We start from the raw sequence: 19,633 nt of genomic DNA on the forward strand, positions 1-19,633 counted from the left end.
ACTCAACCAACCCAGTGCTTTTCCAACTGCAGAAGGCATCAGAATTATCTGGAGAGTTTGTCAAAGAGCAGCCCTCCAGGGCTTACTGCTAGAACTTCTGATTAAGTAAGTCTGGGTAGGGTCTGAGGTTTCACATTTCCAACACGTCTCCTGGTGATAAGGATGATACTGGTCCAGGAATCACTTCAAGAATCACGGATCTGATCTTCCATTCACCTATTCAGAAAAGCTGTGAGAAGTCTACCAGGTACCTGGCACCAAAATAAAAAGATAAACTGAACAATGTCTACCGAGCAATTTTGCTAAGAGCTTTGTTACAACGAGATTGACCTCTGTATGACAATCCTAAAAAGCAACATCTTTCCCCCTATTACAGATGAAAATACCACAATTGAAAGAGATCAATCAACCTGCACCAAGTCATATGGACAGGTGTCAACATTAGGATTGAAACCCAGATCTAATGGCTGTCTAGGGGTGCTAGCAGATATCATCCTATATGACATGTTACCCTATAACACCAGGGAGTTTACACATGATAGTATTATTGTCAGTCTTTTGAAGATTTAAAAAAATGATGTTTGCAAGAGATTAAACAACCTGTCCAAGATCAAACAGCTAGGAAGTACCTTAAGCTAAAATTTAATCTTCATTTGTGTGACTCCAAAACGCTTTGTCCATCATACGATACCATTTCTCCATGGTATATTCAGATCAAAATCAGTCTTAATGAGAACCAGGAAAAAAATATGACTTCAATTAGCCAGACTGCACAGAGATTGAGGCATCCTGCCAATGTTTTGGTTAACCAAGACATAATTCTTGTGTTAATTCATTCAAAAGCTTTCTAACAGTCATCCACTCTTTCCACCCTAGGTCAGCACAGCATAATACAATGTTGTCTTAAAGATTCGGGATCTTGCATGTCTCAGAGCCACCATTACGAACAGCATTCATTACTGAGAAATATTGAGGTGGATGCAGAAGATACAGGTGATTGAGGTGAAAGTGTGGAGAGCACAGGATTGCAGTGAGGACATTTTCAATTCTATTCTAATCAGTTAACTTTTCTGTAGTAGGATGGAAAAAGACCCTCCCCAATTGAGATGAAGCACAGGTTTTTGTTGAGTTGGGTTCCAATCAATCAAGTATATCCCAGTTTGCATAAGGAGTTGACAAACTTCATGAAAAGTGACTGTTTTTCTCCTTTTTCCACTCGCCATTGGCCAAGAACGAAGCTCTCCCTGATTCCTGTGTACGGTTGTGCTACCCCGTCATCAGGGAGCGAGATGAGCTGTGTAATTATCGTTTGAGACATGAATCATCCTTGCTTAGAGGGCCCAGACCTGCTTGACTCTATAAAAGGAGCTCAAGGTCGAAGTGCAAATGTGCACTCTCTGCCATCCCCCGGGCTGATATAATTACCACGCTGCCGCGGCGAGATGAAGGTGCTCCCTGCATCTGGCCTTGCTGTCCTCCTCATCACGGCCTTGAAGCTCTCCACTGCAGCCCCCTCCTTATTTGCAGCCACCCCCAGGACCTGGAGGAACAACTACCACCTCGCACAGGTTTGTGCATCTTTGCCCAATTCCCTCTTCCCTCCTGCCTCGGAAAACCTAAAAGGGCTTAGTGAGAAAATAAGTGAAATTGCATTGTTCTTTTAAAATCATTTTGTAAGTCCTTAGGCATCGAATCAATGCTCTCACCTGTCCATCTAAGAGTGGTGTCTGGTGCCTATTAGGTGCATGTGTTGCATGACTGAATAAATAGATGAATAAATATAAATATCTATCTAGGAATCTTGCTTCATATAGTATTTGTGGTGGTTTGCAAAAGACCACACAGTACAAAAAGACAAAACAAGTGTTTAAGCAATAACACAGGAGGAAAAACAGACAGAAAAACAAAAACCAAGGTATAAAATTCACATTCTAGAGGCGGGTTGTGACTTTAGTGCTAAGTTTTCTAGGAGTCACAGCAAAACGATTTTCTGTGTTCACATTTATAAATGGCTCCTGTACCAGGGCAAAATGTGATCGACATTTAAAGTGGACTAAGTCTTCCCTGGATGCCAATCTTTTCATCTGAGGCCCTTCCCTCTCCAAAGCATGGACTCCAATTAACCCTACTTGTGTACACTTTCTGTGTTTGCCTCTTTAAGATCTGTCCCATACAACTGTTGGAAAGGGTTCGATACAAATAATTCATATCAGAATTTTTGCCAAGACTGCTTGACTCCAAATGATTCAGTGTTTCTATGCTTCCGAGTGTTTTTGTGTTTAAAAAGAGGATGGCATTCTTAACCTGAAGAAATGAATTTCTGAGGATGTCATTTCCAACACTAGGAAAGGTGTGTGGAGGGGATGCTTTTGCACACAGGCCTCGCTTTCAAAAGTCTGTCACGATGATAGCACATCTGTGATGACCAGCTCTGCTTCATGGCTGTCCTGCCTGCCAGGTCACACCTGCATACTGCATAGCTGTTGCGTCATGAGCTGATTGCCTCCCGTGTACACCTGCATGACCAAACCGATTGTTTCTGCCATTCTAACTGGTCGGTTCCCTTGCCACACTAGCATTCAACATTTTGAGTATCAACCCTGCTTATGAACAGTGCAGGAGATGCCCAGGGCAGGCTTGTCCACTTGAACTGCCTTTGATTTGAGCTTGCTTCTAGATGAACTAAGTCCCAAGTAACTCAGAATACTGGGGCCTATTGAGAATTGTCTTTGCTCAATGCCACCGAGCTTTGGGTCTCTTCTTCCCAATATAATTCCTCCCTCCACCTCATTTCTGATTCAGAAACTACAGAGGCTTTGTGACCTCCAGAAGGGCCAAGCTGAGGTGATCAGAGACCCATTCCAGTCCAGGGTTCAGGCAAGCTACAGTTCTTGGGCCAGACTTGGCCACGCCCATTAGTTTACACATTGTCTTTGTTGCTCCCATACCCCCATGGCAAAGTGTAGCTTGCAAAGCCAAAAATGCTGACTACTAGCCCTTTGCAGAAAAAATTAGATAACCCCTGACCAGTTCATTCAGGAATAAGACCAGAAAGTCTTGGGTGAAGCTATTCTTGCTGGTCTGGTCAGTCAGGGGCTGGTGAGGGGTGTTCAGAAACCATAGGATGTCCTGGAAATGTTGAGGATCTTCAGTGTTTCCTTACTACTTCCTCTCCCAAATAAGTCAGCCCTCCTCAGTCTCCCCGATGGCATCCTCTCAGAAAGACCTGAGACCAAAGAGCGTGGAAACTTGTCCACACTTTTCAGTAGGCACACAACACCTTCTGCCCAACAGTCCTGGTTATCAGGCAAGGACAGGCATCAGTCTCTAGGAGGCTGGAATGATCTGCCCAAGCCTCTAAAGTGGATCCCAGGAACTAGAAAGAAGTAACGTCCCACCTCCTGGTCTACAGAAATGTTACATAACCTCATCAGACTGATAAAATCACAAACAAAAACAACATGAAAACAGGTAGCTGCAGTTCCCTTATTGAATGCTTCCCATGGGGTGTGTGCTGGAGGAACATGAATAAGCAAAACAAGTCAAGTCTCTGTTCTTATAGTGTTGCCATGGGGAAAACGGAGAGAACGTGCTGGGAGAAGATGAGTAAGTTAATCAATGAGTGCACAGGATTATTTCAGAAAGTGATAGTGTAATGGGAAAAAAGTTAAACAAGATAACAGTGACTGGGACAGTTAAGGGAGTGAGGGGACTTTCCATGGGGTTGTCCAGGAAGGCTTCTGAAGGAAGCAACATTTTAGATGAACTTGTACTGTGTGCAAGAGCCAGTCATGTAAAGATCTGGGGACCAGGCAGAGGAAGAATCAGGAAGCAGCACATGCCACAGCCCCAAGCAAATGAGCTTGGAGTGCCAGAGTCAGGCCTGCCTGTCCAGAGCTGGGAGTTGCAGGGAAGGTCCTGGAGGAGTCCCAAAGACAGGCAAGGGCAGTGAGTTGTCTAGGGCCTGGTGGCCTGGGTCAGGCTGAGCAGAGAGTGCTCGGAGAGATGCTCGCTCTTTCTAGATCACTCGCTAAGAGAGGGCAGTGGCGCTTTGTGCCTGAAACACCAGACAGGCCGTGTTTCCAACACCCCACACCTCTCCCCCAAAATCCACCAACACAGAAATCTACACTGGGAAAGATAAACGGGTTCTTAAGTCCACTTCAAGTTCTGACTTGCTAATTGTTTGAAGGCTTTGAAAATGACGAGGTGATACAATGCTTACCTAGTCTCATAATCTGGTGTTTTATTCTGATCTCATTTGTGTCCAAAAAATTAGCAGTATAAGAATAACATCTAAAATAGATTTTTTAAACTGTCTTTAAAATAACAAAAATATTATTACCACATTATTATTAACTCATAATTAAAGAAAATAAAAATAAAATCTTTCAAATGTAAACTGTAAAAGTCGTGTTTTTACTACCATTTTATTTTCTGTGATAAAAATTTTTTAAAATTGTTGTCTTCGAATTTGGTTATTTTCTCACTGACTATTGTCATACAAAAATTTTGATTTTTATACTATTTTCATAACATTATTTTAAACAGTCACAAATATTTCAGAATGTGAGTTATAATTTATTTGACCATTTTCTTTGTTAGACAAATAGATTGTTCCATATGAATATTGTTTCTGTAAGCGTCTTTGTACCTCAGCCTAATTGAAAGGATTGTCTTTTCAGGATAAATTTTCAGAAGTGGAATCAATGAATAAAAGAGCATTTTAAAATCTTTTGGTGCATTTAAAGGCATTTTGGCATCGAGGACCTCATTGGCTCCTCACAATAATGTGGTCAGAAGGGCAGAAACCAACTCCATTTTATAGATGAGAAAGCTGAAACCGCAAGAAATTACAAGAATTGCCCAAGCTTGTTACTGACACAGCCTGGACCAGAACCTAGGATTTTTCAGGTGACTTTAAAAGTTCTCACAAGTTCATTTCTGTGACTTAGCCAGGAAAGAAAGAAATGGGCCTTAAACTTCGCCTTGTCTTGACGCATACTTAAATCCGAGTTGTAACCTCTTAATTCCCAGGAAGGACACCGGGCCAGCGCGCCCAATGAGTCGTGGGCGGGAAGCCAGGGCGGCTGACTTGCAGGAACGGACCGCAGGCCTGGGCTGTTATTATCAGCCAAGCATCGGAGAGAAATGGAGAGACCACCCAACAATCAAACCTGAAATGCTGTGATCCTGAGAATGGGGGAGCCGGGAATATGGGGACACATGGGGCAGTTCTGATCAGTCCCAAACCTCTGACCCAGCGCCAGTGTTAAGTGTTGAGCCGACGGCCCGACAGCGTTAGAACATTGTCACAAAAGCTAGGCCACATGCACACCTAAGTGCCCGCTGGAACACTTCCACTCTGCACAGTACGCCAAAACCTCATCAGTAACTTTGCAACGAAGTTATCAGAATGTTAAGCTCTCAGTGACTCAACATCTGATAAGTCTTCAAATAAGCATATTTTCACATTTTGCCTTTTAAACAAAGAGCTCCCTCATTGTTAAGATCACAGCATCTCAGAGTTGATTATCAGGTGGTCTCTTCTCTTCTCTCCGATGTTTGGCAGATAAAGACAGCCCAGGCCCAGGTCCGTCCCTGCAAGTCAATCACCCAGGCCTCCCTCTCACCACTCATTCGACGCACTGGCCCGGTGTCCTTCCTGGGAATTAAGAGTTTACAACTCGGATTTAAGTATGCTTCAAGACAAGGCGAAGTTTAAGGCACATTTCTTTCTTTCCCGGCTAAGTCACAGAAATGAACTTGTGAGAACTTTTAAAGTCATCTGAAAAATCCTAGGATCTGGTCCGGGCTATGTCAGTAACAAACTTGGACAATTCTTATAATTTCTTGCAGTTTTAGCCTTCTCATCTATAAAATGGGGTCGGTTTCTGCCCTACTGACCACACTACTGTGAGGATCCAATGAGGTCCTCGATGCCTAAATGCCTTTAAATGTATCAAAAGATTTTAAAATGCCCTTTTACTAATTGATTCCACTTCTGAAAACCTAGTCTAAAGAGTTAATCGTTTAGAGTATCTTTTATACTAGTCCAATAATAGTATAAATACTATTTATACTAGATACTATACAAAATCCTTTATTTTTTACTAGTATTAACAGGTACTGTCTTATTCCTACCTACTATGACCCGTCATAAACTTTTTGTGCTCTAAGTTTAACATCTTGAGCATATTTTAGAGAAGCAAACAGTTGGCTATAAAAATTATATAAATTTATAGTAGAAAATTAATTCCAAGCCGGGTTTGGTGGCTCAGCCTGTAATCCCACGCCTTTGGGAGGCTGAGGTGAGCAGATTGCCTGAGCCCACAGGTTCAAGACCCGCCTGGGCAGTGAGACCTCATCTCTACAATAAATCAAAAAATCAGCCCGGCGTGGTAGCACATGCCTGTAATTCCGGCTACTTGGAAGGCTGAAGCGGAAGGATCGCCGGAGCCAGTAGGTCGAGGCTGCGGTGACCAGGAGCGGCCATTGCACTCCAGTCTGGGCGACAGAGTGAGACTCCAACTCAAAAAAAAGAAAATTAATTCCATCATGAAGAATAACCACGGTTACTCTCTTAGACTAGACCTTTCCTAACACTTTTCTATGATTCAGGGCCAGGATTAGGGTAAGGAAGGGAAGGAACACATCCTGTCTTTATTTAAAATTTTGAAATCGTATTTATTCTGAATTTTTTTCCTTCGTGTTGTTTTGTAATTTTGCGTTAAAATATTTTTTATCGCCTTTGGGAGGCTGAGGTGAGTGGATTGCCTGAGCCTGCGGGTTCGAGACCCGCCTGGGCAGCGAGACCTCATCTCTACAATAAATCAAAAAATCAGCCGGGCGTGGTAGCGCGCGCCTGTAATTCTGGCTACTCGGAAGGCTGAGGCGGAAGGATCGCCGGAGCCCGGCAGGTAGAGGCTGCGGTGGCCGGCAGCGGCCACTGCACTCCAGTCTGGGCGACAGAGTGAGACTCCAACTCAAAAAATATATATATATATATATATTTTTTTTTTTTTTTTTATCTCGATTACTGGGCTTTTGGTGACGCACCACTGGCCTCATCCTAGCCCTGTTTATGACTATATGTCACTTTTGTTTATAAACAGGCTCATGCTGTCATGACAGTGGCAAACGTGTTTTCCACTTAACTTATTGTGAGCATCTTCTCTTATTTGGCCTATTTTGTGAAACAAAGATTAAAAATATAGAGCATAACATATAACCTAACAGGGAAGCCAAACATTTAAAATTAACTGTCAGATATACTGAGCCTCTGGTCTCACTCACAGAGCTTACCTCCAAGGAGCGCAGCTCAGACATTGCCACCAGCATGGTTTTGCTCAGCACTAGCTTGCATCAACAGGAATGGTTCATTCAGCCAACTCCATCTTGCAAGTAAAGATCAGAAACCTCAAATGCTCATCTGAGATGGCCTAACCCGCGATGAAATGGAACCAAACAGTCCCGCCTTGGCTCTGAGCGCCTCACCCAAGCGTGGGGCTGGTCTCCACACCGCCTCTACCTGTCCCTCCTCTCGGCTTTTTACGAGGGGCATCGCCAGGAGGGTGAGCTCTCACACGCAGGGCAGGGAGTGAAGGTCCGTTGACCTGCGTGAGGACATAGAGCCTTCTCTCCAAACAACTTTCTAATTTTTCCTCAACAGTAAAAGTCCATGCTCATTGTAAAAAAACTTTGAGATATAGGAAGGAATAAAGAATAAATTAAGTCATCCGTAATTTCACTACCCAGAGATAATCAACTTTAACATCCAGGCATTCTTCCTTTCATTATTTATTGCGTGTATGTGTATGTGTGTGGTTTTTTTTTAAATTATGATTATAATCTCACAGAGATTTCCCCTCTGCTTTCTTTAGTATGTTGCCACTTATTCAGAGCATTCTTCCATGCCATTAAATATTTATTTTCCAGAAATCTTAGGAGAGGCCTAATATTGTATCACATGAATACAAAATAATGTATCTAGCAAATCCTCTGTTGTAAGACATTAAGGTCACTTCTAATTTTTTATTATTTGCATATATATTTTAAGTGTGAGCATAAATGTCAATAATTTGTATAATTTATACTAAGTAACTATATGGTTAATATACCGATGAGTAATGTAGTATTTATATCTACAAATCTATACTATATAAATATAAAATTATATATAATTAGACTGAGCACCGTGGCTCATGCCTATAATCCCAGCACTTAGAGAGGCCAAGGCAAGAGGATTGCTTGAGCCTAGGAGTTCGAGACCAGCTTGGGCAGTGTAGTGAAATCTCACCTCTACAAAAGCTGGAAAACATTAACCAGGCATGTTGGCACATGTCTGTAGTCCCAGCTACAGGGGAGGCTGAGACAGGAGGATCTTCTGAGTCTAGGACCTCGAGGCTAGGATGAACCATGAGTGTCCCACTGCACTCCAGCCTGGGCAGCAGACCTTGACGAAAGAAAGAAAAAAAGAAAGAAAGAAAGAAAGAAAGAAAGAAAGAAAGAAAGAAAGAAAGAAAGAAAGAAAGAAAGAAAGAAAAATAATATACAACTCAATATAGTCGGCCCTCCACATTCAGCCAACTGTGACTGAAAATATTAGGGAAAAAAATCGATGGCTGATTTTATACTAAAACATGCATAGACTTTTTTTCTCATTATTTCCCCCCTAAACAATACAGTATCACAACTATTTGTACAGTATTTATGTTGTATAAGGGATTATAAGTAATCTGGTTGAAAGTATATGGGAGGATATGCATGGGTATATACAAATACCACACCTCTTTATGTCAGAGACTTGAGCCTCTATGGATTCTGGCATTCACAGAGATCCTGGAACCAATCCCCCACAGACACACCAATGCCAACTGCTCTTGGGCTATCTCCCTGAAATAAGTGGGGTTGATGGGATTCCTGGGCCAAGGCCAGGTCTCAGCCCTGTTCGCATGACCCCGCCTCACTCATTTTACCCTAATCCCAATCCTAAAACGTAGAAAAGAGTTTTGGACAACATATACTAAGAGGTGTTAAGCCTTTGTATACAAACGAAAGCCTTATAGTTTATGACTCTTTTTACTTGCCACAAGGGGCAAAAAGCCTGTCCTAGGAAACCTGCCCCATGAAAAGAAACTTCACCTCATATCCCGAATACTCATGACCCGATTGCCAGCCTCGGCTGAAATGTGGATCAACACTTTGCCTTTGGAAAGCGTGAAAGGCTGGAATGCAATGCCGCTGAGGGTTAAAAACAGACTGATCTCACATTATGCATAGTGAAAATCTGAGACTAATAACCGTTTACCAGAAAAACCACATGGTCCTTGTTAGGCAAATTGGGCAAAGAACTTCAATGACCAATACGTGATCTATGGAAAAAATAGTTGACATCCATTTCTGTCCATCATTTTCTCCTTTAAAAAAATGTAAAGCAAAAATGTATATGTGTTATATACATTGGCCAAAAACTATAAAACACTGGTGGGCAAACGAAAATAAATAATTTTAAATACCCACTGTCCCAAAATAATCATTGGTTTGGGATGAACCTAAGCTTTAGATATATGTCTGGCAAATACGTGTAATGTTTTTCAAAAATGGGAATATACAAGGGGGGACCCATAAAAACAGAAATTTACTTATAAAAATTTTATTTATGAAAAACGGTATTTATTCTTACATGTTTAAACTTCAGTCGCCTTCAAAGTACTCTCCGTTTGATGCAATGCACCTATTGGGATGCTTTTTCTACTGCTCAAAACAGTTTCTGAACTCGTCCATGTTGACGCCCTTCAGTGCTTCTGTGGCTTTTTGTTTCACCTCTTCCACATCGGCAAAACTGTTTCCCTTTGAGGACTTTTTTCGTCTGGGAAAACAAAAAACGTCATTCAAGGTGAGATCAGGTGAACAGGGAGGATGGGGCACGGGGGTCATATCGTTTGGGGTCAAAAACTGCGGAACGCTCAGCGAGGCGTAGGCAGGCGCGTGGTCGTGGTGGAAGGACCAGTCACCTGTTGGCCACAACTCGGGATGTTTTTTCTGCGAATCGTCATGTAGCCTTCTCAAAACTTCTAGATAAAAAGGTTGCATCGCGATTTGCAGAAGAAACATCCCGAGTTGTGGCCAACAGGTGACTGGCCCTTCCACCATGACCACATACCTGGCCACGCCCCGCTGAGTGTTCCGCAGTTTTTGACCCAAAACGATATGACCCCCGTGCCCCACCTCCTTATTCACCTGATCTCACCTCAAGGGACATTTTTTCATTTTCCCGGACGGAAAAAGGTCCTCAAAGGGAAACAGTTTTGCTGCTGTGGAAGAGGTGAAACAAACAAAAAAAACGACAGAAGCACTAAAAGGCATCAATATTGATGAGTTCAAAAACCATTTTGAGCAGTGGAAAAAGCATCTCGACAGATGTATTGTGTCAAACAAAGAGGACTTTAAAGGTACCTGAAGCTTAAACATGTAAGAATAAATGCACACCTTTTTATAAATAAATTCTGGGTTTTTGAGTCCCCGCCTCGTCCTCTACACACGGTTTTTAATACATCCGAAATGTTGTCCCCCATCTTACCCAAGCATGGGTACTTCCCTGACTCCGCTGTAGACGTCAGCCTGCCTCTCCGTTTCAGGCGTATCTTGACAAATATTACACAAGGAAAGGAGGACACCAGGTTGGCGAGATGGCTGCCCGAGGAGGCAACTCCATGGTGAGGAAGATTAAGGAGCTGCAGGCGTTCTTTGGCCTCCGAGTCACCGGGAAGCTAGACCCAACCACCATGGATGTGATCAAGAAGCCTCGCTGTGGCGTGCCCGACGTGGCCAACTACCGCCTCTTCCCAGGTGAACCCAAATGGAAAAAAAATACTTTGACATACAGGTAATGAGATAGAGTCTTTCCAGATTCCGAGAGAAATGCCTTCTCTCTCTGTCTCTCTCTCTCTCTCTCTCTCTCTCTCTCTCTCTCTCTCTCTCTCTCACACCTTTTCTTTTGAAAATATCTTTCCTCATCAAGTCTTGAATCCTCACAACCATAAGAAAAAAATAAGATCTTATTTTTAGGTCCAACCTTTAGGCAATGACAAAGGACAAGTCACCAGATCTCAGGATTGTCGGGATGACTAGCCATCTTCGGCATCACAGACATTTTATTAGTTGGAAATAACACGATAATTTCTTTTTTATGAGTTGGAGTCTTACTTCATTGCCCAGGCTGGAGCGCAGTGACACGATCCCGGCCACCGCAGCCTCGACCTGCTGGGCTCAGGCGATCCTTCCACCTCAGCCTTCCAAGTAGTTGGAATTACAGGCACGCTCTACCACGCCCGGCTAATTTTTTTTTTATTAGTTGTAGAGATGAGGTCTCACCAAGTTGCCCAGGCTAGTCTTGAACCATGGGCTCAGGCAATCCTCTTACCTCGGTCTCCCAAAGTGCTGGGATTTATAGGCAGGAGCTACTGCACCCAGCCAATAATTTATTTTTAAATTTCAATATTTTTATAGGATACAAATAGTTTTTGGTCTGGGCTTTAAGAGTATTCATCATCCCCAAGTGTGCACATTGTAGATGATTTTTTCATCTCTCCATCCCTCTTTCTCTCCCCGTTCTGAGTCTCCAGTATTCCTTTTTCTATTCTCTATGCCTTTGCAGTTTCTTAGTTTAGCTCCACTGCAAGCGGGGACACGCGGTGTTGGGTTTTCTGTTCCTGAGTGAGTTCACTTGGGATGATGTTCTCCAATTCCATCCAGGTTGCTGCAAAAGACATTGTTTCCCTCTTACTGATAGCTGAACAGTATTCCACAGGGTATGTATACCACGTTTTCATTATCCACTGGTCAGCCAGTGGGCATCTAGGCGGATTCCACATTTTTGCAATTGTGAATAGAAATAACACAATTATCTTGAAAGAAAACTCATCCAGTCTAGGATGAATGACCTGGAAGTACAAACCAGTTTTCTTTCCTTTTTTTTTTTTTTTTTGAGTTGAAGTCTCACTCTGTCACCCAGACTGGAGTGCAGTGGCCGCTCCTGGCCACCACAGCCTTGACTTGCTGGGCTCCAGCAATCCTTCCACCTCAGCCTTCCAAGTAGCTGGAACTCCAGGCGCACGCTACCACGCTTGGCTAATTTTTTATTTATTGTAGAGATGAGGTCTCACCAAGTTGCCCAGGAGGGTCTTGAACCCACGGGCTCAGGCGATCCACTCACCTCGGCCTCCCAAAGCACTGGGATTACAGGCTGAGCCACCGAGCCCGGCCTAAACCAGTTTTCTTAAAGCACCTACTCAAAAAGAAAGATGAAACTCACCTATTGATAAATTAACTTATTTCATTGATTCCAAAAGTTATTTACTGATAAGTTGATAAATGCATTCAATTTGGGGATATAGAGGTGAACCGATGACCTTTCCTGGCCGTGGGAAACTCACAGTCCTTTTGGTGAGACAGGCAGGCAGACAGCTGGGGCTCGATGTGAAGAGCATGAAACCACAGGTCTCACCAGAGAGCCATGTGGACAGCACAACCAAGTCACCCGGGACCGGGCCATGACATCTGGGCCTGATCTGAAGGCAAAGTAGCCGCCGCTTTCCCCTTAGTTCCAAGTTTCTCCAACCCCCTCCCTGCAGCCTTCCCTCCCCACGTCCTCTGGCCTCATCCTGTGTGGACCGAGGGGACACACTCAACTGGAATCCTATGTCCTCTGGGTACCAAGGCCCGAATTCCCGCCCCAGCAGCCCAGACCCGATTCTGGGGCCAGTGCAGGCCTCCTCCCCGGGTGGATCCAACCAAGAGTGACCATGCATGGTGCCCGCCCCTCGGCCGCGGGATGGCACTGGAGTTGGAGTTGGAGTTGGAGGGACGGACGCTGCCCCCAGGCACGAGCCTCGTGCATGCCAGGTGGATGTTCGTTGGGCGAGAAGAGCAGCCTCCATTTGTGGTCTTGCCCCAGGCCTTGCAAATGTTAGATGCTTTTTAAGCAAAAAAGTAGACCGAGTCAACAGCAGCAGAGAAGGGAACGGAGTGCTGGGCGGTGTTCCTGCCACCAGCGCCCGCTGTGGGCGGCGGGAGGAGAGGGCGCAGGAAGGAGAAGGCGGGAAGTGAGACTGGGGAGGCCGCCAAGGGGCAGCTGGCAGCAGGAGCCAGGCCAGGACCAAGACCAGATGCATTTTCAGGATGAGCGCATCTGGACGATGTCTAGAGACAGGAAAGCCCAGACTGGTGCAGTAGCCATGGCAGTGGGGTGCTGGAGCTGGCTCTTGACAGCTGGCTTGAACCCACCTTTAAAACGTCAGGAGCCGGGCTCGGTGGCTTAACCTGTCATCCCACGCCTTTGGAAGGCTGAGGTGAGTGGATGGCCTGAGCCCACGGGTTCGAGACCCGCCTGGGCAGCGAGACCTCATCTCTACAATAAATCAAAAAATCAGCCGGACGTGGTAGCGCATACCTGTAGTTCCGGCTACTCGGAAGGCTGAGGCGGAAGGATCGCCGGAGCCCAGCAGGTCGAGGCTGCGGTGGCCGGGAGCGGCCACTGTACTCCAGTCTGGGCGACGGAGTGAAACTCCAACTCAAAAAAAAAAAAAGTCAGGAATTTTGTAGCCGAAATTATGTGAGCTGGTTCCTAAGGTAGCCATTATGAAATTATGCAAATTACAATTAAATAAATTATGTTTAAAAACAAAAGTATGGCCGGACCCGGTGGCTCAGCCTGTCATCGCAGCCCTTTGGGAGGCCGAGGCGAATAGATTGCCTGAGGCCACAGGTTCGAGACCAGCCTGGGCAAGTTGGCAAGACCTCATCTCTACAATAAATCAAAAATTAGCTGGGCATGGTAGCGCGCACCTGTAGTTCTGGCTACTTGGAAGACAGGCAGAAGGATCACTGGAGCCCAGCAGGACAACGCTGGGGTGGCCGTGAGCGTGCCACTGCACTCCAGTCTGAGTGACAGAGACTCAAACTCAAAACGGAGACTCCGACTCAAAAAAAAAAGTAATCAAACATATTTTCTATTTTGCTGTATTTAATTATTATCTGAGGGCAGGCACAGAGGCTCACACCTATAATCCCAGCACTTTGGGGGCAAAGGTGGGAGGTTTGAGTCTAAGAGCTCAAGACCAGCCTGGGCAGTACAGCAAGACCTCTTGTCTACAAAACAAATTTTTTTTTTAAAAAAAAAGCATTAGCCAGGTGTGATGGCATGCTCCTGTAGCTTCAGCTATTTGGGAGGCTGAGGCAGAAGAATCTCCAGAACTCAGGAGATCAAGGCTGTGGTAAGCCATGATCTGTGCCACTGCACTCCAGCCTGGGCCACAGAGCGAGACCCCAACTCAAAAAAAACATTATTATTTGTTTCCATGAGGCTATTTACTCTGCATGATGTGTGTGGTAGAAGCCCTAGGCAACGGTGAGCTCCTACCTTGCAGTCACTGACGGTAAATTGGTAGCTTGAAATCATCAGCCTTAGTGAGAGTGTTTTCAGCAGATAAATCACCAAGCCATATATATTGGGGGGGGTCTCATAGAACAGGTTGTTAAACTGTTCCAGCACAGCACACCAGTTGAGTACATTTGATTAAATAAAAGTCTGGGCCGGGCTCGGTGGCTCAGCCTGTAATCCCAGTGCTTTGGGAGGCTGAGGTGAGTGGATTGCCCGAGCCCGTGGGTTCGAGATCCACCTGGGCAACTTGGTGAGACCTCATCTCTACAATAAATCCAAAAAACAGCCGGGCATGGTAGCGCATGCCTGTAATTCCGGCAACTCGGAAGCCTGAGCCCAGCAGGTCGAGGCTGCAGTGGCTTAGTGGCCACTGCACTCCAGTCTGGGTAACAGAGTGGGACTCCAACTCAAAAAAAAAAAAAAGGAAAAAGAAAAAGAAAGTCTGAATACAGGGCACCTCAGATGATTCCTCTAGGCCAGGGGTCCCCAGTCCCCAGGCCACAGACAGGTACTGGTCCATGTTCTGACTGACCACACAGCAAGAGGTGAGCCAAAGAGGCTTCATTTGTGTTTACAGCCACTCACCGTCACTCGCATTACCGCTTGAGCTCCAGCTGCTGTCAGATCAGTGGCGGCATTCAGTTCTCGCCAGAGCCCGAACCCAACTGTGAACTGTGCACAGGAGGGATCTCGGTTGCGGTTCCTTCTGAGAATCTAATGCCTGGTGATCTGAGGTGGAGCTGAGGCGGTGGTGCTCGTACTGGCAAGCGGCTGCAAATACAGATCAACATCAGGGAGGTTTGACTGCTCATCCTCCCCCCACCCCCATGCTCTGGTCTGTGGAAAAATTGGCTTCCAGGAAACCGGTCCCTGATGTCAGAAAGGTTGGGGACCTCCTCTCTTGGCCTGCTATAAGCCAATAAGTCCATAAGGCGGTGCTCTGAGCAAAAAAATTCAAAGCAATTGAGGACAACACCCCATAAAGAGTTGGACACACAAGCCACCATTGCCAGGCCATTGTGGCCATTGCCTTGCCGAGCTCTGGTGTGGCCATGTGCTCTTTGATCTATGGCCAGGCCATGTTTCCTGACTTTGGTCCCCTCCCCTATCTTGGGGAAGTGAATCTCCTCTTTCTCTCTCTAATTTACTTCCTAAATAAACTATATTTTCTAATCTAAAAAAAAAAAAAGAGTTGGGCACACAAGTGATTTGAGATAATAGGAGTAAGACCAAAAAAAAATGCATGAAAATTGACATAGTCTTTTCATAGTTTTCTTAAAATGGTGTCCTAGAATTTTAGTCTGTGACTCTGTACAGCAAACACAAGAAGCATGGATCAAGATAATGTGGGACTTGGGGAAATGGGACATTCTTCAGATAAGCTGGGCAGCCCCAAAATCCCTCAACACACTCACACTGCTCATCCACTCTGTTCCCCAAAAACTCCCCTCCCAACCCCCATCCCCCCCCCAGAAAAAAAGACACTAGAGGCTATCTGAGTATTCTGTCTCTAGCTACTGGATTTCGGAATAACTTCTTATAACCCAGAGAATTAAAAAAGGAAGCATCCATCATTGTGCTTTGGACTCAGAACTGGGTTCAAATTCTGAGTAATCATGTAATGTGGATGATAATGACCTACCACGTACAGGTTGTAGTGAGGATTAGACCATGTTAAAAAGTGCTTGCAACGATGGCTAGCACATAGTGTGTCTTCAGGGAATACTAGTTATTACTGCTGTGACTTTATCAGGCTCTAGACCCAGAGGCAGGGTTCCCTCCATGTTCTCTTCTTTTCTGGTGCTATCTCTTTCTCCATCCTTGTCTTCTCCGGCCCAACACACACAGTCAACTCAGAGATACGGCTGACATCAATAACGTGAGAGAATTTCAAGGTACTGTGTACAGATTCATATTCAGCAGTGGGCTTGGCACATTATGAAAGCATTAAATGGAGCCTTGAAGGGCTTTCTGGTTTGCCGGGCTCACCTCTCTAGCTCCCTTCTCTTGGCCCCAAGCCCTGGGGCTAAAGCACTCCTCCTTCCTTCCCTCTCCAGTCCTGAATCGAACTATTCACTCTCCTCTCTGTGGGACTTGGTGCTTCCTTTTGGGACCCCAGGATTGCTGCTGTTGGTTTCCGGTGGCAATGGCACCACCCGCATCAGAATGACCAAGGATACCTGTTAAAATGCAGATTTCTGGACCACACCTGTATATTTAACAAGTTGCTGGGTAATTATCACAGGTCCTAAAGTTTGGAAGCCACATAGTAGATCCTAAAACACCTAGCTTTCATTCTAACTCATCCCTTTTCAAGCATGCGCCACAGTCAGCATCTCCGGCGTTCAAGAGCACTGGACTAGGAGTGGGAGAAAGAGAAGCAGGCTGGGTCCCCACTCCCAAGCTCACTCTCAAAGACCCAGCTTCTCTGCGCAGCCGTTACCCCAGCCCAGCCAGGTAGAAGTTGCTTTCTCCTGCCTGCCTTTGCCTGCTGCCAGAAACTCCAGCCCCTGGGCTCCAGATCAGAAAGTTCCAGGGAATCCCCAACTGTCTCCACCCACTGTCCAAAAGCACTACATTTTTCTGCCTTCAGGTGTCATCATCACACCAGGATTTGCTGAAAGACCCGCCCTTTTTCAGTTCCTGTGAGCACCCTTTTTTAAAGGCAGCCCTTCTTTAAGAATGAATTTTTTGTTTTTGTTTTTGTTGGAGTCTCACTCTGTCACCCAGACTGGAGTGCAGTGGCATGCTCACAGTCACCCCAGTGTCGACCTGCTGGGCTCTGGCGATCCTTCTGCCTCAGCCTTCCAAGTAGCTGGAACCACAGGCATGCACTACCACACTTGGCTGATTTTTGATTTATTGTAGAGACGAGGTCTCACCAAGTTTCCTGGGCTGGTCTTGAACCTGAGTGCTCAGGCAACCCACTCGCCTCAGCCTCCCAAAGTGCTGGGATTATAGCCTGAGCCACCAAGCCCGGCCTGGCCTCTTTTTTCATAATTGCAAACTTTCAATTCCTTTTGGGAAAAAGAAGTCCTCTCTTGATTAAAACTACTTTAAGGAAAATCAGTGTCTTACTATGAATTGATAGTTGGAAGTGTTTTTCACTTGCCTGTGGAATGCAAATGTCGCAAGATGGCTGACTGGCCACAGTTTATCCCATTTGCCAATTCTCAGGTTGACTGACGTGGATTATCATGGATTAAAGAGTCTAAATGGCCTTCATCAAAGCCCAAGGGGCTTCCTGACCATGGAGAATCACTCAGGTCAGAGGGGCCCTCTTTGAAACAACCACACCATTTTCTTGCCATGCTTTCCCGATGGCATTCTCCCCGCAAATGCCACAAGTGTTTCCGGCCACCTCAGCTGCCTTGACTCCTCTGTTAAACTCAGACAGAAGAAAGTGTCAGAGTGCTCATTTTTTCCCACTTGACACTCCATCTTCTTTAGCCCACAAACAGCACCAACTTTCTTCAAATCTGCAAAATGCAAGGTGTATTCACAAGCCCAACACTGACAGGTAACAAGCGATAAATGACAGGTAACAAGCGATAAACTCCCAACACTGCAGTATTGCCATGCCAAAACAAACGCCACGAGCTTATGCATCGACCTAATCCTTGTTACATTAAAGCGTTTTTATTCTTTAAAATCAGTGGTAGCATCATAACCACGAAAGTCAAACTCTTTTAGTACAGGACTGCCTCATCTGTCTCTCACTTCTCCCATTCCTTTGTCTTGTTCAATACGCAGCAACTTAACATACATAAAAGCAAAATAAGAATTACTATTTCGGAGAGAAAAAAAATCTAAATTGTAGATTTACAGCCAACGTGTTTTAATACAACCAGTACCGTAATTCTTGCCTTCTTCTCTTGGAGGGCATTTGCTGAAAGGAAACGTGTTCCTCCTGTTTTCACAGAATATCCAAATACACGTCTTCCATGAGTGCGGCCGAGGTGGACAAGGCAGTAGAGATGGCCTTGCAGGCCTGGAGTGGCGCCGTCCCTCTGAGCTTTGTCAGAGTAAACTCAGGAGAAGCGGACATCATGATCTCTTTTGAAACCGGAGGTACTGTGCACTTGCGGGTTCTGACTTCTAACGCAAGGGAGAATGTCCCAGCACTGTTCCTTCTGCATAGTGAACGCACCACCCTCCTGCACACAGTGCTGTGATAGGCAGAGGCCAAGACCACGGCCAAGTCGTGATTGTCATCCGACCAGAAAATAGAACCGAGAAGTTCCCGGCATTTCTTGCCAGCATTAGACTCAACGGTGGAATAAACTCACTGTTTCTAGCTTTCATTCTGGCTCTGCCCCACTAGGAGACAAATTCTTGTCCAATTTCGCTTTCCCGTTGGCCCCCCAACCTCGTCCATTCCCAGGACTGTAGACCTCCCTCCACATGAGCCAAGAATCTCCCACTGTGAATCTTCACTGAGAAAAATCTCCCGGTGACCTCTGCAGCCTTCCCTCAGCATCAGTGGTTGGGAGAGAGGTGTTCCCGTCTTGTCCACTTACAGACCCCCTCTGGGGAGGTCCATGGAGGCCAGCCTTCGCTTCTCCGGTCCTCCATCCACCCTGGTAAGGAGCAGAGGCGCACGTCTGCACAGAGCTGGGTGGAGAGCTCTGAGCCTTTTTCAGAGAAACGTGTCTAGGAAGCAGACAAAGGGGGTGATAAATGGCCCATGATATTTCTTCCCTTCTCTGCTTCCTAACGGTCAAGGTACGTGAAAGCCACCCTCTCTCCCCTTCCACAGATAACGTTTCTAAGTGTCCTTGTCATTTCAAGGCTTGATCTTAATGTTAACCGGCAGAAACACGCTCAGGAGCCGGGAGAGAGAAGCTCAAGCAAGTCCTGAGTGCAAACCCTTCAGAAATGACCTGAGTGTAACCTGGCCCATGGGGCGTCCTGTTTCTCAAAGGGCCAGGGCCACCCCTGGTACAGTGGCAGGGCAGACTACCTCAGGGAAGCCTTGGAACCCAAGCTCCTGTTTGGCTCTCACTTGATCTTTCAGGCTGGTGTCCTGTCCCCTAATGCACATGCTGACTAGGCACTGTGCTGCTGTTATATTAAGTCCTCAGTGCATGCCACCCGGCTCAACGGCCTTGAACTAGAACCCGAGAGGTGGCATCCCAGCACTTTATTTTGTTGGTTTCAAAACAAACAAACAAAACAAACAAAACAACA

The 19,633-nt window shown here is 45.6% G+C and overlaps 1 protein-coding gene across 1 annotated transcript in view; it reads left to right on the plus strand.

Annotated features, from left to right (window-relative positions):
* Positions 1-1,442: 1,442 nt before the first annotated feature.
* The window catches only part of MMP20 (matrix metallopeptidase 20), a 57,990-nt gene continuing 39,799 nt past the window's right edge, over positions 1,443-19,633 (plus strand). Inside the window, exons 1-3 of the mRNA XM_008055968.1 lie at positions 1,443-1,568; positions 10,641-10,888; positions 18,366-18,514. Coding sequence (XP_008054159.1) covers positions 1,443-1,568; positions 10,641-10,888; positions 18,366-18,514 — 523 coding nt within the window. The remainder of the gene's footprint in view (positions 1,569-10,640; positions 10,889-18,365; positions 18,515-19,633) is intronic.

Source organism: Carlito syrichta, unplaced genomic scaffold, assembly GCF_000164805.1.
Source record: "Carlito syrichta isolate Samal-C Ts95f unplaced genomic scaffold, Tarsius_syrichta-2.0.1 Scaffold302054, whole genome shotgun sequence".
Taxonomy (NCBI): domain Eukaryota; kingdom Metazoa; phylum Chordata; class Mammalia; order Primates; family Tarsiidae; genus Carlito; species Carlito syrichta.